General features: G+C 39.8%; 1 protein-coding gene across 5 annotated transcripts in view; it reads left to right on the top strand.

Moving 5' to 3' along the window:
* The window catches only part of myo3b (myosin IIIB), a 63,922-nt gene that overhangs the window by 5,616 nt on the left and 37,346 nt on the right, over positions 1 to 20,960 (top strand). For 3 of the 5 annotated variants that reach the window (XM_030080179.1, XM_030080184.1, XM_030080183.1), the window contains 20 exons: positions 370 to 553; positions 1,326 to 1,346; positions 2,062 to 2,196; positions 2,949 to 3,053; positions 3,329 to 3,428; positions 4,125 to 4,201; positions 5,177 to 5,322; positions 11,424 to 11,489; positions 14,041 to 14,196; positions 16,093 to 16,177; positions 16,290 to 16,406; positions 16,521 to 16,625; positions 16,851 to 16,934; positions 17,114 to 17,316; positions 17,413 to 17,511; positions 17,629 to 17,743; positions 17,842 to 17,968; positions 18,219 to 18,429; positions 19,278 to 19,425; positions 20,665 to 20,818. In XM_030080179.1, the coding sequence (XP_029936039.1) occupies positions 370 to 553; positions 1,326 to 1,346; positions 2,062 to 2,196; positions 2,949 to 3,053; positions 3,329 to 3,428; positions 4,125 to 4,201; positions 5,177 to 5,322; positions 11,424 to 11,489; positions 14,041 to 14,196; positions 16,093 to 16,177; positions 16,290 to 16,406; positions 16,521 to 16,625; positions 16,851 to 16,934; positions 17,114 to 17,316; positions 17,413 to 17,511; positions 17,629 to 17,743; positions 17,842 to 17,968; positions 18,219 to 18,429; positions 19,278 to 19,425; positions 20,665 to 20,818 (2,438 nt within the window). The remainder of the gene's footprint in view (positions 1 to 369; positions 554 to 1,325; positions 1,347 to 2,061; positions 2,197 to 2,948; positions 3,054 to 3,328; positions 3,429 to 4,124; positions 4,202 to 5,176; positions 5,323 to 11,423; positions 11,490 to 14,040; positions 14,197 to 16,092; positions 16,178 to 16,289; positions 16,407 to 16,520; positions 16,626 to 16,850; positions 16,935 to 17,113; positions 17,317 to 17,412; positions 17,512 to 17,628; positions 17,744 to 17,841; positions 17,969 to 18,218; positions 18,430 to 19,277; positions 19,426 to 20,664; positions 20,819 to 20,960) is intronic. The other 2 variants (XM_030080180.1, XM_030080181.1) reach the window with 1 other exon arrangement.

The raw sequence follows: 20,960 nt of genomic DNA on the forward strand, positions 1-20,960 counted from the left end.
CTATACCTGAAGAAGATATTTGTATTATATACCCAAACTTTATTTTGTGCTTTGTAATAGAGCTGAGCAATTAATCAAAATATTATCAAAAACATAATATTGCTAAAAATTGGAGGAGCTGCATTTTTTTGGTAAGGTAAAATGTGTGACAAAAAAACAAAAATGCGTGTCTCATTCCTTTTTGTTATTAAATGAGGATGCAGTATTAAAGAAAAGTACGCTGATTTTCCATCTTATGTTGCATTTCTATGTCTGTTTACGTTTGAACCCTTGGTGCGAGTAACCTCTGTTTTGTAAAGCACTTTGAGCTGCATTTCTTGTATGAAAAAGGTGCTATACAAATAAAGTTTTAACATTATTATTCCTCAGGAGGTCACTGTATGGACTATATCCGTACAAGTCCAGCATGATTGGCCTGGAGAATCTGGCGGATCCATCAGGTAACTGGGACATAGTGGAGACCATTGGTAAAGGAACCTATGGAAAAGTCTACCGAGTCACCAACAAGAAGGATGGGAGTCAAGCAGCCGTCAAAGTGCTGGACCCGATCAACGTAAGTCAGCTCAATCCACTGTCATCGTGCCACCCTGCACAGAGCCCAGCACTGCTATAGATCTGGTACAGCTCTTTTTTCTGCTTTTCTCCAAAAAAAAAAAAAAAAATCAATTAACACGCCCACTGGGGAAGCATGTACAGAAATGCCAGGGCACAGTATCGATCAGTTAATTTAATTCAAAAGCCCCAGAGACTTCTGTCGTAATGTTGGATGTGTACGATACTCTGGCTAAAACTTTTAATCTAAGTGAGCTAATAAAAATCATGATCTGTAGGAATATAGCAAATTCATCCATTGCACTGATGCATTGATTATGAAATCTGCCAGTTCAAGTTAATTGATCTGATATAAGCAATAAATAGAATGAGTCACTCTGACTCTGGCCTGAATCAATCTGAAATGCCTTGCATTGATTTATTGATTTATTCATGATTCCTAAAAAAATAAAAAAATAAATAAAAAATGCAACGTATGTCTGTTTCTGTTTTTTTGTAATATATTTTAGAGGGAAAGGGATACTTTTACTTCATTGCATGGGTTTATTTACAGAATTATTTTCATTGCAGAAAAGAAAAATCATTGTTAACTCAAATTGCCAACCAGTGAATCGATGTTAAGCCAGAGTCACAGCCCAAGTGATCTGGGATTAGTGTGTGTCCCTCTCTGTTGGGAGTTTTTATTGCTATTTTTTTCTGTGAGGACTTAGCTTGTGTGCGTCAGCTAACACAATCAATTTTGTTTTTCGTCACCATTGTTTGGCTTGTCTCAGCATTCGAACCACACAAACAGAGTAAGTTGCCAGCACTTTTTCCTCATCCGGTCTCCTCTCAGCTTTCTTAATGCAGCTGTGGTTGTACATGCTTTGATGATATATAGCACCGTGTCCCCTTTTCATTTATTTCCTGTCATGTCAAGTCTCATACATCCTTTCTAGAAAGTGTAGCTCTTGAATTGACTATATCCTTTCTGTATATCCATTCATTTGTCTGTGTGTGATAAGAATGCCGCAGGCCCTGCAGTGGAGCCTATTGTGTTAGAAAGACTTGGTCTGAGGCGTACTTGTGATTGTGTCAATGGAACAATCCTCATCGTGGCAGTCCTATCCCCCATGATGCTCTCCTGATGGCCAGGAAGATGAAGCTGCCTCCTCCCTCATCCCTCTCCCTGATTAGACTGCTGACATTATCACTCAGACATCCAGGAAGAGAAATTCTTCCTCTCTGACTGTTGCTCTTCCCTTTCCTCTGAGATTTACTTTGATAGAAAAGCACTTCCAGAAGTAGTTTAGTACCACGGCCCGTCCCTTCCTTTGTCTCTGTGTTTATAACCCTTATTTAGGGATCTAATTTAACTTGACTTATTACCTGGTTTTCTGCTCTGATTAGAATTGAGATGCCATTGGAAATGTTTGAGCATCACTGTTACTGAAAGTTTAGGATTATTATATAGCTGCGCCTTCAACGATACTTTCTTAGACATTGCCTGTTTTCTTGTGTGACTCAAAGGACGTGGATGAGGAGATAGAGGCAGAATACAACATCCTGAGGTCGCTGTCCAACCATCCCAACGTGGTGAAGTTTTATGGCATGTTTTACAAGTCAGACAACCTGTCAGGCGGACAGCTCTGGCTGGTATTGGAGGTGAGTGCGTCGGGATTTCTCATGGGTCCGTGCTCATTCTCCAGTCAGACTCAGCATCAGTTTTATTGGCCAAGGCGGTTTGCAAGAATCCAACACAGTGGGTCACTCCCATCAGCCATATTAAAGGATGAGTTTGGTATTTTTCAACTCAGGCTGTGTTAAAAATGTTGATACCTATTATTTATAACTGTACGTAGCGCAATCTCACTGTCAGCTTTATTGACAAGAACATCATGCGCACAATCTGCTTCAGCTTCTTCCTAACCTTCAACACAATCGAACCAGGCACTCAAAGGCCAAACTTGAAACTCACAGCACAGTCTTGAATTTTTCCACCCCAAAAAATCTTGCAAACTGTGCATTCTTAGATGTTTTACTTAGTTGTCGAAAAAGTTGAAAAAAAAATGTTCATTTCATTGTGACTCTAGTATTATATGATATGGCCTAGCATAGGAGGGTTTATCAGATCTGATAGTACTTGTTAAAATGAACTCCTGCTTTTATTTCCATCCAAATACTGTATACCTTTTACTCAAAGTTTTTTTTTTATTATTACTGAAGATTACAAAGTACATTCAAGTATCAGTTTATCACACCAACCTACCTACATGAATCTTGATGCTGTCATGCTTCCTAGCTTTTTGGAGCCGTGACTCTCGTGGTTCTGTGTGTGGGATAGCTGTCCCCATGAATCATAATCTAGAGAGGTGAGTGATGGAGGAGTCACTGTTGTTTCTGTCTCTCCCTCCCAGCTGTGCAACGGCGGCTCTGTCACAGAACTCATCAAAGGCCTTCTCATGCGAGGCCAGCGTCTGCAGGAGCCGGTTATCTCATACATCTTATACGGTGCCCTCTTGGTAAGACGGCCCGCTGCAAAGCTCCTCATGTTGAGAACGAGGTTGCATGCAAACACACACAGTGCGTGCTAAGGATCTATTTAGGCACGGGTAGTGTGGAGGGTGTTAATGGATTTCTCTACTTTTGAACAGCTGTGGGTGCTCCTTTATATAGATGGCACTGTCGCACTTGTATGCAACAGATTCAAATTATACTAATCACAAATGATTAATAATGGGGCCACTGATGCATGCTAAGCACTAGTGTTTCTCTTTTTCTTCCTCTGGCTGGGAAGGGTCTTCAGCATTTACACAACAACAGGATTATCCATCGTGACGTCAAAGGCAACAACATCCTTCTGACAACCGAGGGAGGAGTCAAACTCGTTGACTTTGGTAATGGTCTTTGTTCTCTTGTTGAAAGGGGCAATTTAGCCAATTCATGGCTCGCAGAAAAAGACTGATGTATAAACAAAGTCTTTAGAAGTGTTTCTCAGCGTTATCTTGTTGTCTGAGGTTCATTCTTGGATAAATTAGTCATTTCTGGTCATTGACTGTTAATCTATGGGAAGTGTCCGCAGCACATCTCTGTGGCATTGTTTGTAAAGAGGAAGAGATGAATGCAAGCACATGGATAAATCATTTAATGTGCTGCACACTTTAGTTCCTTGCTCACCATAACATCTTTTTATTTCATGGACCATAGCCTTAACCCAAGGCTATTATTGCTCATTTAAATTGCATTATTTGATCCCCTGCATATTAAAAGAAAGCTGTTAAGGCAAATGACTTTGAGTCACCCCCAGGCATGTTTATGTCCTCTGTGTCGTGGAGATGAAGTGGACTCATGCTGATAAAAATCTGTCCTACATAATTTGAAATGATTATGGCCCATTGTTATTGCTGCTTGGCAGGTTGCCACACTAAATTATGTGCCAGAATTTATTGATGGATTCAAACATTTAGTCGGGGTTGTAAATTTCATTCATAGTCTTACCACAGTCATACTGTTAAACGTACCAGTATCCTCATTTTAACATGAACCCTTAATTTTTATACGTAGCCTGTGACTATTATTTGAATTCTTCTCAGGCGTCTCTGCTCAGCTGACAAGTGCACGTTTGCGCAGAAATACATCAGTCGGGACTCCTTTTTGGATGGCTCCAGAGGTCAGATTTGATGTTTCAGTATACACAAATGCTTATTTCTAGTGATGCATTAACAGAATAATGTGATTGTTTTCACATGGAATGATCTAATGGGATTGTTTTACTGAGCAAAGTGCGATATATCTGTGTTGGAGAGCGAGAGGGAGCTTTCTTTGTAACTCTCTCCTGAGTCATTGTGCATTCCCCTCCACGGGCCCAGCTCTTGAGGTCGCCTCAAGGTTAATAGCTGGGAGTCTGTGGCGCCCAGCTTACACTTTGGCAGAAATGAGGTGCGGTGATTGGGCTGGTAGGAAGGGACCTCAGGGGCAATTAGAATAAACCCAGATGTAAAATGTAGTGTCAGTAATAATTATTGACGGTGGGAAAGTGAGGTCCATAGCAATGACAACTCAGCTGACCTACCTTCCCATGTTCAAACAGTCTTGATGTCTGGAACTGTGCCACATCATCTTCAATAAAGATCATAAAAAGGTTCACCTATAACAGTGTTACAGCAAGTCAGTATCCTACATCATACAGTCTGTTGTTTCTTAAATTAATTACCTCAGAAGTAATTATAGCATTATCTCAAGATTCAAGATTCAAGATTTTTATTTGTCATATGCATGAATGTACAAGTATAACAGCAGTGAAATGCAATGGCAACAACTCCAGCACTGTGCAAAAAAAAAGAAAAAAAAGATTAAAATAAAATAAAATTGACAGTATATATATATATATATATATATATATATATATATATATATATATATATACACGCCTATATGCAATCCTATATACAATATACACTATGGACATTAAGTGTGCAGATTTGGTTCAAGACTTTGTCACTTTATTGACACTACATTGGAAAAACAGATGTTATCCCAGCTTATTGGCAGTTTTAAGGAAAACAAGATTTTAAGACTTTCAGCTATGATGTTTTTTGTGAATTTCAGTATTGGCTCACACTCCCTGTTCTCCATGTGGTGCCAGGTCATTGCCTGCGAGCAGCAGTATGACTACTCGTACGATGCCCGCTGTGATGTATGGTCGCTTGGCATCACAGCCATCGAGCTGGCTGATGGAGATCCCCCACTGGCAGAGATGCATCCAGTCAAAGCTCTCTTCAAGATCCCACGGTGAGACCACTAGAGGGTGCTCCTACCACACAGCTGGAGGCAGCTTACTCAACACTGGGTCACTCAAATTTTCCACAATGCTCTTGATTTTGTCAGAAGGACAATGACCAGCTGAATTTGACAGTGGATCAGTGCAGTGTGAAATGGAAAAACCCAGCAGCCAATGGCTAAATACTAATGGCATTCCTTACAAAAGGCAGAATGTTTTTTATTCTCATTTCCAAAATTAAATTCCCAAAACAAGTATTTATTAAATTAGATCATCGTGATTTGATGTGTAATTATTATTTTCATTGCATTTTCCCTATCTTTGACTAAATGTGCTGAATAATCAGCAGATGCAGTCATAGATGCAGAATGTTTAAAATTTATAGCATGAAAAATTGTTGGAGTGTTTGGCCTTAAAATTAATACTGTGATTTAAAATGAAAATATTCACTGCAGGAGACAGTTTGCATTGGATGATCATTTGAAAGCTTTGGTGGTTCGTGCAGTTGACCTTTTGTTATCAGCACAATCATGTAATTATCTCCCAGTTAGGTAAAGATATGCCCTTCTGATTGCAATTTGCATTGGTGATTAGCTCCATTCACATTGAGATGAGGCTGTCACCACCCACCCGTCACAATGTTATCTCCTCCCCACCAAGCCAGAGGAGGAACATGCCTGCCTTGTGTCACAGGAATTATGGGAGCGACCACAGTAGTTTATCACAACCAAATACAACAAGAACATAAAATAGATCACCAAAATTACAAGATCACAGAAGGCTGAAAGGAGGATGTCTTGGTAAAATGTATGCTATTAATTCAGTGCACCTAGAACAAGGTTACTCTCAGTTTTGCGGGAGGCGTGCACCTTACATCACCTTTTGGGGTAGTGTAGAAGCAGCCTAGGGATTGTATTTATTTTGGGAGAGTGGCAATAGCAATATGGAAATGTATGTATGCTTCTCTCTGTCATATACTCTGTGTGGCAGGTAATAAAGGTGGCATATTTAGTGTCTTTATCCAACATTTAGCAGTAGTTGTGATAAGAGGGGGCCTGTGTATTTCTGTTCATCCATAGTATGTCCAATCCCATTTCATTATTACAGCTTTCTAAGGCTGTTTGATTTTGGGGATAACAAGAGAGATAGTATGACCGTGAATAGAATTAGACCCATGTAATAAAGTGGCATTACAGAGGTGCTTTTCAAATCAAAATACATATTTTGCCCTGGTCCATAAATTGTATGAATTGGGACCTTAGGCTGGGCGGTTCCAATATAAATCACTGAGTGAGTGTGCTGAACCATGAAATGATTCTGTTAACATGTCATTTATCTCAAATGTATTTTCTCATCAATGCAGCAAGGTAGACAAAAATCACAAGGAAAGGCTGTGTGAATTATTTCTCCAATACGAACTTCCATCTAAATAGGGAAATGTGTTTCACCTTTGTGTCGGCAGCCACGATGGCACATTGAGAACGATACACAAAGATGCGCACAGAAATTAGAGTGATATGTCATACAGGTTTTGATGATTGTAAAATTCTCGATTTTATTGTTCTTAATGTTTTTACATATTGCATTTCCCACGTACCCTGGTGCTCTTTCAGTTTAGTATGTCACAAGCCATTATCCTGATAAAGTATTGTCCTTGACTAGTATGTGTTTTATGAAATCCTCACAGGCACTAAAACATGCACTAGGCATTTTCATCATTCTGATATTTTACAGGTGTGAGCGGTAATGTATCTCCAGGTCGCAGAACTGACTGTCATGCAGTTCATCATCCTGCTTATCATTTTTCCTCTTAGAAACACATCTACATAGCAAACAGTATGAAAAATACAACCCGGTTCTGCTTCATCTTATACATTTTCGCCGTTGATCTATGTTACAGCAGCGGATGTCGTTCTTGTGGCTGTGCTCATACAGTATGTAATTGGCTAAGCAGCTGTAGCACTGTCTGTCTCCCCACATTTCTGCTGTGGTGTTTGCTATATGTGGGCCTTGTTCTTTTTTTCCCCCTGATGTAACATGTATAAGCCCAGATTGGAGAATCTCCCCTTTGTCAAACAGAAGATGTAGTGACCTTATTTGTGGATTAATTAATTACCCACCACTACCATCACTCTTGGGCTTGTGTCACAAAAGTATCATAACCATTATGGTACTGCTGTGCTATGGGAACCTGCACAGGTGAACATGACTCCCCTCCCACCAGGCCAGAGAGGATAACAGGAGCTCCAGATGGGACGCTGTTGAGCTCCATGAACTAGTGTCACCTTGCCACTTTAGAAATGCCTAATTGCTGACAAGCGGTGACTGATGTGTAATATTAACATCTGTACATGTACAAACACCTTCAAACCATGCACAGATAATAGATATTTTTAGTTTCAGTCGTAACATTTAAGTTGAATTCAAGAAATCAGCTTCTGCAGGTCCCCCCACTATTGTTTGCTTTTTGTTATGATGAAAAGCTTGATTGAAATTGTGTCTGCTGCAGTGTGTATGATAGATATGTGAGGACCATGGTAACCATGAAAGGAGGTAATGGAGCATATGAAAGGTTAAAGCTGTAAAATCGTCAACTGCAAAATTAATTATGGGAACACAAGACAATAATGATCAGTGATGTTCAATATGTGGGAAGTTTAATTGCTCGCGCCGATGTTCTCGTGCCCCGTATAGCTTCGGAGTGACCGTGTAAAGTCAAAAGGAAGTGTGTGTAAAAAGGCTGTGAAGGTTACCGACAATTGGCAAAGACGTCCAAGGTTGTGTTTATTCAGCCAGATCCCTGTAGATATTAGCCACATATTTAACAGTACTTGTATCTGTCTGAGCAGGGACCAGAACAAGCGAGATGATAGAAGTAAATAATGACTTGTCAAAGCCAACAAAGGCTAATCAAATCATGGGCTTAGCAAGAGGAATCCAGGCCAGTGTGCTGGTGAGAGACACTGTCTTCAGCAAAAAGTCACAGTAGAGCAGAACAGTCAATGAAATCTGTAGAGCAGAACAGTCAACGATGAGGGACATCAGCACGGTTGTATTGTTAATGTTGTGTCTGATATCTAAAATAAAAATCAAGTTTGAAATGAGCCAAAGTCAGCCAGTGATTATGTGTTGATTAATGTCATGTTAAACCCACATGTCACTGAACTCTGCAGATAATGATGTTAACATAATTGCAGATAACGCAAATTTTACAGTTAGAGGTAAAGTTCAAACCATGTTTTATGTCATGTTCACAATGGCAACTGTGCATTTCATTTACAAGTCTACTTTGTATTTCAGTGTGAGATTTAATAGCCTCTGGCACAAACTGTTATTCAAAGATATTAGGAAACCTTTTACTTGTAGAGGATTACAACATGTTAGCTCTTCTGTGTGTCACAGAAGGACCCCAGGAATAATGCTAGATCAAAAATTTTGTTTGCTAGTATTGCCCTCCATATTTCTCTTTCATGGCAACAAATCGTTCATTGTGGGTGTGTGAAAAGGAAAGTCATCATTTACACAAACAGTAATGACCTCAGTTTTCTACATTCACACTCAATTTAGACAAAAAATAAATGTTGTGTTGGTAGAGTTTTAGTCACTTTATACCTTAATGTCATAAATTGAGCAGTCCTCCCACCCAGTAGCAGACACTGTTGCTGTCTTGATCCCTGACTGGAAATCAGTGGGTGGTTGGGTGACACTCCAGTCAGGAGTAAAAAATTTAATGTTTACATCTTTGTTGCAGTTATTTTACTGCTCTGTGTGGTCTCCAGTGCCTATCATGTGGCGATGTTGTTGGGGAGTTTGAGGACATGATAAATGTCGCAGTAGTTCTTCGTGTTCATTCATGTGTGCGCAAAGAACTGCTGCTGCTCCGGCTGCGGTGATGGATGAGCTGAATTTTTGAGCGGGTGGTCCATTCGCTGAATAAGTCGTTATTTTGGTCTTCTGTACTCTTTCCTTGCTCTGCTTGTCTAAAGGCCATCGTTTTTTCATTCTGGTGCCCACTTAAAGGTTATTACACACTAAAATTCATTTCTGACTTTTTATGTCAGTCTTGTTCAAAGTATTATTAATCATGATTGCATATTTTATTAATTTGTATATTTTAAGTATATCACTATACAGAAATCACATTTTTGTATTTCAGCTCAGTTAGTAATTAACCAAGTTATAATTATCAATTAAGTTTTAAATGGACCAACAAGGGAATGCCAGGCAAGCTTGCAAAATATTATATTTACTGTAGTTACTGTAGTTCAGTCAATCATAAATATAACAACATCTCCACCTCGTTTATATATTTTTTAAATTAATTAATTAATTTATTTATTTATTTATTTTGGCCATTTTTGAGGCCTGGCACTGGAGCAAGTATCTTGGGACCTGGGATAATTCTACATATACCAGGGAAAATGTTTCCTAATTTCTCTTAAAAATCAGCAACTGTTTTTATTAGTATTAGCTGACTATGATTATCATGCTTGAAGGTCTTGACATCACCTCGCCTGTTTTCTTTCTTTAAAAATAATGACCTGTGTGCTGAATTAGACAAAAAGAGAGCACAGTAATACTTAAAAATTTTCAGTGGCTCTTGAGCACTGACACCGTAGAATTACGCGAAGCAGTCAAACTGTGATTGTCCTCTGTAACTCTACCTAAGAAATTGCTTGAATGAATAATCAGAATGTGTTATGTCTTATGAGAATTGGAGAAATTATGAATTCAGCATGCCAAGTATCACACTCACATAGTTCATGGGCATGATTTTTGTCTTTCTCCATGGCTTAGTTACAGCCTTCAAGTGCTGTTGACACCTCTCTGATTTTGCCTCAATCCACTTTGACGAACGTTTGACAGTACAAGCGCTGCCTGGACCTAGATTTGAATAAGCCATTTGTGTTTACAATATGAGCCAGCACCCTCACAAATACTGAAAGAAAAAAAATGCCTGAATTTGCTAAGCACAATGAGGGCACTTGACAGTGTTATCAGCAATGTGCTGGTGTATTGACTTTGTAATGTATAAGCAGTATGGTACAACATCAAGGCGAGAACGTGGCTTCAGGCTCATATTAGAGGTTGCATTGAAGCAGTCAGTTACTGGCTTTGATCTGCACTTCAGAAAGGATTGCCTGTCTGAATCCTTATCAAAGAGTCAACTAACTTAGTGCTGCGGAAAATGACAGATTTTGTACCCCCCCATCAAAAAAAGATGTTAAATAGGTTGTCATTTAGTGTATAACTGCATCAAGCTTGGCTCTGGATGTTTTGTGATAAACAAAATGAAAGTAATTTATTTTTATTTTTCAAATCCCAAAAATTATTCAGTGTTTTTTTTTTTTCTTCTTTTTTTTTTTTAAATCCTTCATGTGTTCATGTTCATGTTGTCAACCTGGTAGCTTTGTCAGACAATACATGTGTGAAGTAATAAATATCCATTAAATAATTGATAACTTGACTGCGTGTGACACTGTTTACCTGACGGTAACAGAAGTCCCACCATCCAGCTGTCAGACAGTAGCTCCTGGTCCGGGCCAGCCTTGGTCCCCTGTACAGTCCTGGTTCCTGTCATCATGCACGCTGCAGCACTTGAAAAGTGTTAGCCTCATTATAGATGGCCTCCGTAAATGCTGCTGACAGAGGTATAACTGGCTGCCATAACTTTTGGCTCCCCATGGCAGATGTTACCTGCCAGACAGTGGAAGAGCTGTTATCATTTGTCACTTTTTCTTTGGCTGGCACAGACCTGGCCCCATACCAGCTCGTCCATGGACCAAAACTCTCACAGGAGTCTGATGGTCACACCCTGCCAGCTACCATTTGTCAGCTAATACAGTGGAAATGCCCAATCTACAATTTCCAGTGATGTTGATGTCATTTGAAAGCACTGATTAAAGTGACTGTTCAGATATTTATACTGTATGGTGAGTTGTATAGGCTATTACAGTTGAAAGGACTAATTTGTGTGTGTGTGTGTGTGTGTGTGTGTGTGTGTGTGTGTGTGTGTGTGTGTGTGTGTGTGTGTGTGTGTGTGTGTGTGTGTGCGTGTGTGCGTGCATGCGTGTGTGCGTGCGTGCGTGTGTGTGCTCTGATTTCATTTCAGAAATCCCTCTCCTACACTACGCAATCCAGATCAGTGGTGCAGGAGCTTCTGTCACTTCATTGGCCAGTAAGTGTCCTCTCCCTTCAGCCATCATGCATGTTCCTCTGTAAGCAAAGTTGAATCATCAGTAACGTAATTAATTCAGTCATTTAAAGTCAAACCAGTCTGATAGGCTGCCATGCTGGCAGGTTGACATCTGATGAGTTTGAGACAGGGAATGCACTCGCACAAGAAGAAGCAGCAGTCCTTGTTACTAGAAACAACCTGTAACATGCTGTCAGTGGAAAATGAGTTGAATATGATAAATCTTTTGTTGACTACTTTTGGACCCTGAACTGTAAGGAATCTTGAATTTTAAATAGTTTGTTACGACTTTGTTTTTCACAATTGGTCTTGTTGCTCTTTTGTACAGGACTTTAGATTAAAAGCAAACCTTTTCTACAGACCAGTGTTGTTGAAAATAACATAGACCTGTTACAAATAGATTCTGTAATTTTTGCATGAAGTGGCACAATTTTGACTTGTGAAATGATCCAAAAATAAATAAATAAATAAACATGACTAAAGTTGTTTTTAAGGTGCACTATGCAGAATTGCCAACGGTGGCTTGAAGTGAGGACTGTTAAGACTCAACTGACAAAAATGTGTAATAATCATTTAATCAGTGAGTCATGACGAGAACCATATAGACTCAACCATGAAATGATATGCTTATTCCACAGATTTCACCAGTTTAGTTGAAAAGGTCCTCGCTTCAGCCGACTGTCTGCAGTTCTGCAGGGTGCACCTTTAAATCAGGCTTAGCACGAGTAGCTGACCATTAGCTTAGGGAACATGGTCAGTAGAAATGTAATGTACATGTAAACATGGAGGGAACTGAAATTGATATTTTATCACCAGATTCTATCAACCCCCTTGTCTTCCTGTTCATTGATTCTCATTTGTGTAAATCTGCCACAGAGGAACAAACTCATTCACCTGAATTATCAGTTCTATCTAAGGTCCAGATGAGTTATCAGTTCCTCCATTGCTCAGAGCTAATAATGTCAGTGGTGGCCTATAATGGCTGCTCAGAATATACAGCCTTAATATGTACTATATAGAGCTATGTGAGCATAAACGATAATGAGAAAATAAAATTCTATTTGTTTGCTGAGTTATTTGTGTGGGTGCTGTCTTACCCTTATGCTATTATCAGTGGAGGAATACACTGAAAAGTAATAATTGAAAAACAGTAATTGAAAAAACAAACAATACATCCAAGAAGCATCAGCCTAAGGGCCTGTTGGCTCATTTTTTCTGCCACCTGACTTATCGATCGTTCAAAATAGAGTCAAATGTATACTCAAGGGATATAACCCCCTAAACCAGCCAGCACATGTTGTAGTGCTTTTATTTATTTATTTATTTTTACTCACTTTGCACCATACAGTGTTATTGCCTTGGTTTTCATTGGATAGTTTTTGGATTGCACCCTCTGTAATCTGAGGTAATGGATTGTGTGATATCATATCAGAAATAATCTCCTCAAACAAAGCCCACCAGGGTACAATGTGGGGAGGCTGGACAATGTTATCAAGCTTTGCAGGCTGTTTGTGAAGCCTTTTCAGCCCTGTTAGGCCACAGTGTGTGCATGTGGGGGTTGGGGGGTGTGAGGGGGGGTTGTTTTTCAGGATAATAAATGCATCACCAGTGTCTGCACTTGTGCAGCCAAAGAGCTGCCTTCTGTGACAAAGTGGCCTGACGTTCAGCATCCTGGCAGCACAGCCCTGCTAATAGCAGCAACCTCTGCTTAATGTCCTGACACTAATGAATTCATGGAATTAACTTTCAGAGCTCAACAAACTGATAAAAGAAACAGAATTTCAGTGTAGATTAGGTGGTAGGAATTAGATTGCTGTTTTTCTCCTATCTTGTGTCTGCCTGTGATTGTTAGTGTTGTAGTGCTAACACACATTCAGGTGCTTAAGTCTTTTGAGCAACGCAATGGCAGATTGTTGAAGCTTGTTAAATGTATTTTTGAGTTGAAGGAGGAGTAGTTTTCTGTACAGAATGTTCAGAAATCAAACCCTAATGTCTTTCCTGGGTTTATTGAAGATACTGTATTTTTTAAAACATGCACATTCCCCAACACATACAGTAGCTAATGCTGGTGTACCTGTATAGCCACTGGCCTGTATCACAAAACAACCAGACCTCTTGGCAAACAGTGCACATCACAGATAGAGCTTGCCGCTGTGCCCCAGCTGGGCTTTTTTTGGACTTGGGGCCATGGTGATGGTGACCATGTGGTACTTGGACAGGAGAGGAAAGCAGTTAAGTGACCCAGGCACAGAAACATTAGCGAGGAGCTCCCCACTGCTGTGAGCATGCAACACAGCTAATCCAGATAAATCAACTTACTGAAATGCTCAGGTGATTTGCCCAGTGTGTTTCTCTGCAGTTCTTTAATTTCTTTGTTTTGATGATTGGAAACTGATAATGTGGTATCTTCCTTGCACAATTGGGAAATTACTCAGCCAAAATGCCTGTCTTAGGTGTCAAAGGTTTTCTCTATCTCCTTACTGATGGATGGCATAAAGATGAGGTAACTGTGTGTGGCTGTTTGTACGTGCAGGTGTCTGATAAAGGATTTTGAGGCGCGTCCATCTGTGACTCACCTCCTGGAGCACCCCTTCATCAAGCAGGCCCACGGCAAAGATGTGGCACTCAGTCAGCAGTTAGCTACTCTCATCCGGGAGCAGCAGAACGTGGGCTGCAAAACCAAAACTAAGTAAGTCCCTTGGCAGCATTTGTTTGTTTTTTTTTTTTCACTCTAAAGAAGAAATCATATTCCTAGATGACTAAGCTGTTGATGTTTCATTTGTGTGCTGTTACCAGCGTGATCATTGTGGAGGTGACATACAATGGGGGAAAAAAGGGCATAAAATGACTGGAGATATTTTTTTCTGTCCAGTAGGGGGCAGGATCTCATCTACTTACACTCTAGCATCAAATGAAGATGAGCCCAAGTAATGGACATTACAGTATGTGATTAAAGAGAAGTTAGGGGAGTGCGACTAATTCAGTGGGAGTGATTGTGCTGACTAACCTTAGATTAATAAATGCCATTTAGGCCAATGGATGTGGCAACCATCTGATGAGGAGTGTTTAGTACAAAGCACTCCCTCACCCGTGTGATTAAACCAATGAGGGAGTAAATATTCTGTCCAAGATTGATTTACTTGTGGAAAATTGTAACATTTCAGCAGCACAGTCGGCATTCTTTGTGAATGAGCTAATGAGGTTAAGGAATAAAGCCTTTTTATTCACCAGTGATAATGACGGTTAATACCCGATCATTCAAGTCTAGATCTTTGTTATGATGGTGTGAGCGTGTTGCCATTACACACACAGTATATACCCCTAAAATATTTCATCCTAAAACGTGGCGTGATAGATAGCTCCCTCTCACCCTCACATTACAGCAAGTGACAACACAGAACGTCTCTTGTTATTTGCCTGAGAAATACTGACTTTGGAAATACTTAATCTTCATTACAAAAGAGTTCACTGAACCTGCCCTTGACTGAGAGTCTTGGTGTTGTGCCAGCTCTGTTTACTCCCGAGAGTGTGTGTAGTGAGTGCCTGAGCCTGATCCTGAATTCCTGTCCACAGTGAAAGTGGATAATGGGATTAGGAGGTTGTAGGGCGAGAACTGGGCCTTCCCAGTTTAGACTCTCATGCCGTAGATCAGCACACAATGACTTCAGATAGGAATAAAGACATAGACAGCTCTAAAGTACCAACAGTAGCCAGAATAATGCAGTATGTTTCTAAGCAAGAGAAAGGCAGAAACAGGGGGTCTTGAGTCATTTTATGAAGGTACATCTTTGGAGGAACAGATGTCAGCTATTCACTTTACAAGGGCCAATATAACACCAAATGGGATGTGACTTTATTTCCACTCTGTTGCATTTACACTATATTCAGAATAGTAAATGAATAAGAATGCAGAAGGGGAAACAGTTTGTAACCTGAAGCCTGAATATTTTGCTATTCACATCATATGATTGATTATTTATTGCAATTGAATATAGATACTTATGAATGGGATATTTTATTGTTATTGCAGTTTTGATCAATGAGAGGTAATCTGAGTGTGAGGAGTTTTATGATTCTCTTTTGTAATTTCATAGGGATGGCAGGTTTACCACTGCACACTGCAGCCCTTTTCCACATGCACATATGTTCAAATGCATATAAACTATTGCACATACACATTTGGATATAAAAACACATAAAAACACATTAAACATAAAAAAGGAGTCACAGACAACCACCCTTGTCTGTGTCTTGCTCTCTATGTGTCTCTCTTTGCTTCTCTCTCTCTCTCTGTTTCTCTTTCACTGTGGTGTCCCTTGGGGTTTTTCATAGTCCCATTGAGCCAGCTGGCTCTGTGCTGACCTCTGCCCATTGGGTCCCATTGGAGAGTGATAGGTCAAAACACAGATGAAGTGCAATCAGAGCCTGTGATAATGGGTGAAGCGTCCCCAGGGAAGGCCTTAAGGGCATCAAACAAGCCATGGAAGCGAATTGGTCTTGCATCAAGGCAGCCAAATAATTGTGTCTCATTTGTTGGACATTTTAAAGCTTTCTGAGGTATTATCATGTCCTTGGCTTCATACAGGCATGAGAGGATCAATACTCGTAAAACCCTCATAATAGAGAGCTGTCCTGATGATGATCTGGTAAACCTGGAGTTCTTGGATGAGGTAAGATTTAATGTATTTACCTCATTGTTCATTGATCAGTTCTGGGGACAATGCAACTTACATTTGCATGGTGCATAAAGCACATTTTATACCGGCTTTTACTTTTCTGCAGGAGACAATAATCAGCCATCTTCAGAAAAGGTATGATGAGCTGCAGGTATACACTTATGTTGGTGACATCCTCATCGCTCTAAATCCTTTTCAGAATCTCAGCATCTACTCTCCACAGGTTGGTTACAGACTACTCGCGCAAAATTGCTTAGTGATTTCACGTACCATATTGGATAATATGAATATGTGCTGCCTTAGTTGGTGTATGTACAATATTTGTGTCTGCTCTTAGTTCTCTAAGCTGTATCACGGTGTGAAGCGGGCTGACAACCCTCCACACATCTTTGCCACAGCAGATGCGGCCTACCAAGGCATGGTGACTTTCTGCAAAGACCAGGTACTATGCAGAAAAGTCATCACAGTAGTGGAATTATCTTGCCCTATCTTGCAACCACTGTCTGTGATAAAATGATGAATTATGAATTGATACATTTATGATGAAAATTTTAAAAGGATTTTTTTCATACTATGTTTTGTAAAATGTTCCTTTCTTGATTTCTGTCTAGTTTGAAATAAACTGCTTGATTAAGTGAGAATGCGTGACCGTCTCCATTTGTTTTAGTGCATCATAATCAGTGGGGAAAGCGGTGCTGGGAAAACAGAGAGCGCTCATTTGATTGTTCAGCATCTTACCTTCTTGGGAAAGGTATTGTAGCAGTGTGGTCTGAAATCTTAAAGACTAAATGTCCATATATAATTTATGTGTTTAATCTAACCATATACATTTAATTGTAGAGCTGTAACTAATACTTGCATGCAAAACTATGCACCCACGTCCAAAATGTGCTATAGATTATTGATTATTGAGATTATTGTTGCTCTCAGGCAAACAATAGGACGTTGCGTGAGAAGATCCTGCAAGTGAACCCGCTTGTAGAGGCCTTTGGAAATGCATGCACAGCTATCAATGACAACTCCAGTCGCTTTGGAAAGTACCTGGAGATGAAGTTCACACCCACTGGAGCTGTCATGGGAGCCAAGATATCAGAGTACCTGCTGGAGAAGTCAAGGGTCATCAAACAGGCTGCGTATGTGTGGCTCGGATTTGGTCCAAACAAGCAGCCATTTGTCTTACTGCCTTTACATTGGATAGATTGCTGACCGCTCTTTTTGTTTTCCTTCAGGGGAGAGAAAAACTTCCACATCTTCTATTACATTTATGCTGGGCTTTACCACGAAGATAAGCTGAAGAATTACAGATTACCTGACAAGACACCTCCCAGGTTAGCAGTGCAGGTTAGGTTACTGACCCTCCAGTAAATACCACTGAGCTGTAATCCTACTACCATTAATTTCCCACCATGGAAATTGACATTGACAGTGTTGCTGTGTGTGTGCAGGTACATTGACAGTCAGCACTGCAAAGTGATGCAAGACATTGTGTCCAGTAAACTGTACAAGGAGCAGTTTGACGCAATTCAGGACTGTTTCCGAATCATCGGTTTTACTGAAGAGGTAAACTAAAACTAAAATTGAATAAACAGATTTTGTCATTTTTTATTTTAGGGCTATATCATTTGTGTTTTCCTGTTTTTTTCTTCTTTATTTTTTAGGAAGTCAACTCGGTTTACAGAATCCTCTCAGCCATTTTGAATACTGGCAATATTGAATTCACCGCCATCACATCCCAGCACCAGACTGATAAGAGTGAAGTGCCTAACTCAGAGGCCTTAGAGAATGGTGAGACCCAGAAGGTTGTGTGTTGAAATATTTCGCAATTCTTTAATTTTGTTTCCCAGAAAACAGTGAAAATCAGTTACATTTTCAAGGAGATAATTCCGAAAAATAATATAAAATCAGTGAAAAAAACGCAAAAAGCGGAGCCTTAAACTCTAAACAAAATTTATTATACTTACTATACTTTGTCATTACGGTGAATGTGCTCATGATCATCAAATCAAATTAAGTGACTCTCAATCCTGTCTTTTAGCGGCATCTCTTCTCAGCATCGGCTCCGAAGAGCTCCAGGAGGCCCTGACCTCCCACTGTGTGGTTACCAGGGGTGAGACCATCATCCGTACCAACACTGTGGACAAAGCCACCGACGTCCGAGATGCTATGTCCAAGGCCTTGTATGGACGCCTATTCAGCTGGATAGTCAATCGCATCAACTCCCTGCTGCAGCCTGACATGAATATCTGGTGAGTGCGAGCTGGTGATGAGTATTAGTGCGGACATCGACCATTCCTCTCTAGCCTCTCTGCCTTCAATTGTCTGAAACTATCACACTGTCTCTGCAAAGCTTTGGTGACCTTTATGGAAGTCTGCAGAGGCAAACACGAGTCTGCAGAGGTAGATGCAAACACATAGAGGAGAATATCAATGGGCAAGCGCAAGACAAGCAAAAGGAGAGCAAAAGAAGTTTTAATAAATTTTTGATACTGAGTTGCGTGCTGAGAAAATAATATTCAGATGATTAAAAAGACTTCAGAGAGACTGCAAAGAAGCTGTTCATTGATCCAAAAGAATTCCTTCATAAATGTGAGCGTAGACTGTCAGAGAGTCATCTCTCAAAGATGTACAAAAGCCTGAGTTCCTGTCTCCATTCCAATCATCTTTGCGTTTTTTCTTATTGCCATTAATAACCTAGTATCACTAGCTAAAGGTGACCTCTGCATACAGTGGATAATGAGTGATCATGTCAAGTGGCCAGCTCCCAGTACTGCGTATGAAATGCAAGAATTGAACAAACTGTTTTGATCACACTCTGTGGTGGATTGTAGGCATATTTTATATTGTTTGTGCAAGCCTTTTAAATGAATGTAGGTTAAATCAGTAAAGACTGAAATAAAGTAATTTGATATGCTCTGTCTTTTTGAGAGCTGATGTTTATGATTTCTCATCAGACTAGGCCATTCACACCAGATTCTGTATTTGGGTTGAACTTGGATTATCATTAAAGTTTTATCAATTAATATGGTTGCTGGGGATTTGCTTGTTCCATTACATAGAAGAATAAGTTTGTTTGTCCCCTTTTTCTCCTTTGAAGTGCCGCAGAGAGCGGCATGAATGTTGGAATCCTGGACATCTTTGGATTTGAAAACTTCAAGAAGAACTCCTTTGAGCAATTGTGCATCAACATCGCAAATGAGCAGATCCAGTTTTACTTCAACCAGCACATATTTGCCCTTGAACAGGTGGGTGTTTTGAAAGGATGTGTCAAAATGTACCTTGTTTGACATCCACGGAAAGATTATGAATACACACAGCCCAGCACTAAGCATCCACGCTAATGTATCATGCTTAAAAAAAAGAAATGAATGCACTCATGATATTATAATACACTTTGAATAAAAGCGTCCACCAAATGGCCGATGTTCAATATGCACTCCTCCGGAACAAAATATACTGTGCAAAACAGATTCCCTTTTAAACACTGTTATGGAAATCAATCATCTTAATATTATTTGTGTGCTTATACATCCATCAGGGCAGAAATGCCCTCAACATGAAATATTTTGCTCATAGCCAGGCTGTGATGTGTAAAGGATTGTTTATCCTGTTGCGCACTACCAAATTACTCCCTTAATTGATTTAATGAAGTTGTTTACCCTGGAGTGCGAGAAGTCTTTATTTTCCTTGATGGCATTGAATAGACATTAATCAAGAACTGTTTTACCATAATGCCTTTTAGTTGGTGTTTACTTTCCAACAGTCTTCTGAAAGGAATAATAAGAAGTGCAGGCATTTATGAAGGGAGTTTTCCACTCAACATAGGAGCAGACAGTAGTAATGGTCATGTTCATTTATTTTAAATTTCCAAGACTCTCCTGGTCATACTGTTGAAATCTTTACCCCCCACCTATTAATTACAATAGTAAGCATTTAAAATGTGGCCTTACTGTTGTGAAAAAAAACCTCCTGATGCAAAGAAGTATCAGCTGCCCCTGATGTAGTCCTGATGCTTAGCGGAAAAGGGAATTTTATATAGTGGAGATGTCTTCAATCCAGCAGTACACAGAAACTGATTATTCCAAGTTAATGACTTAAACATGAGGACGGTTTAGATCCATTGGTTCCACTTTATTAGTAAAATATATATTTAAAGGAACTTTTTGATCTGAATTAAATAGATGCAATAATATGATATGACTCTGGGTTATTTGCAAATTGAAATAAATTATGAATTAGTAAGTGGCTCTATTTGTTACTTCAGAGCTGCTCTGTTTTATGCATTCAGTAAAAGACTCTATTATGCTGTAAACTTCAGCTGTAGACACAGAGCCGGGTGCAGCTGCAGCTATTTGGTGTTGTTGATTAGAAACTCTTTATTTCCCCCAAACATACACAAATCATATTTAGCCCAGATTGTTTAATGGGGTCATTTAGTGAAATCATTAACAGTAGATTGTTCTATATTCACTGGCTCTAATTAGATGGAATACCAGAGCGAGGGAGTGGATGCCAGCCTGGTCGAGTACGAGGACAACAGGCCCATCCTCGACATGTTCCTCCAGAAGCCCATGGGCCTGCTGTCCCTGCTGGACGAGGAGAGCCGCTTCCCACAGGCCACTGACCAGACATTAGTGGGTGAGACAAGGAGCAATATCTGGGACAGACTTCAAGGAGCCTATAGCAAGCATTTTATCAAGATGCCAGCCAAAATTAATCATAGAAAGGGGTCATATGATAGGTCATATGATAAATATTACTATTTACACTGTATTTAAGA

The sequence above is a fragment of the Myripristis murdjan genome, chromosome 21 (genome assembly GCF_902150065.1).
Source record: "Myripristis murdjan chromosome 21, fMyrMur1.1, whole genome shotgun sequence".
Classification (NCBI taxonomy): domain Eukaryota; kingdom Metazoa; phylum Chordata; class Actinopteri; order Holocentriformes; family Holocentridae; genus Myripristis; species Myripristis murdjan.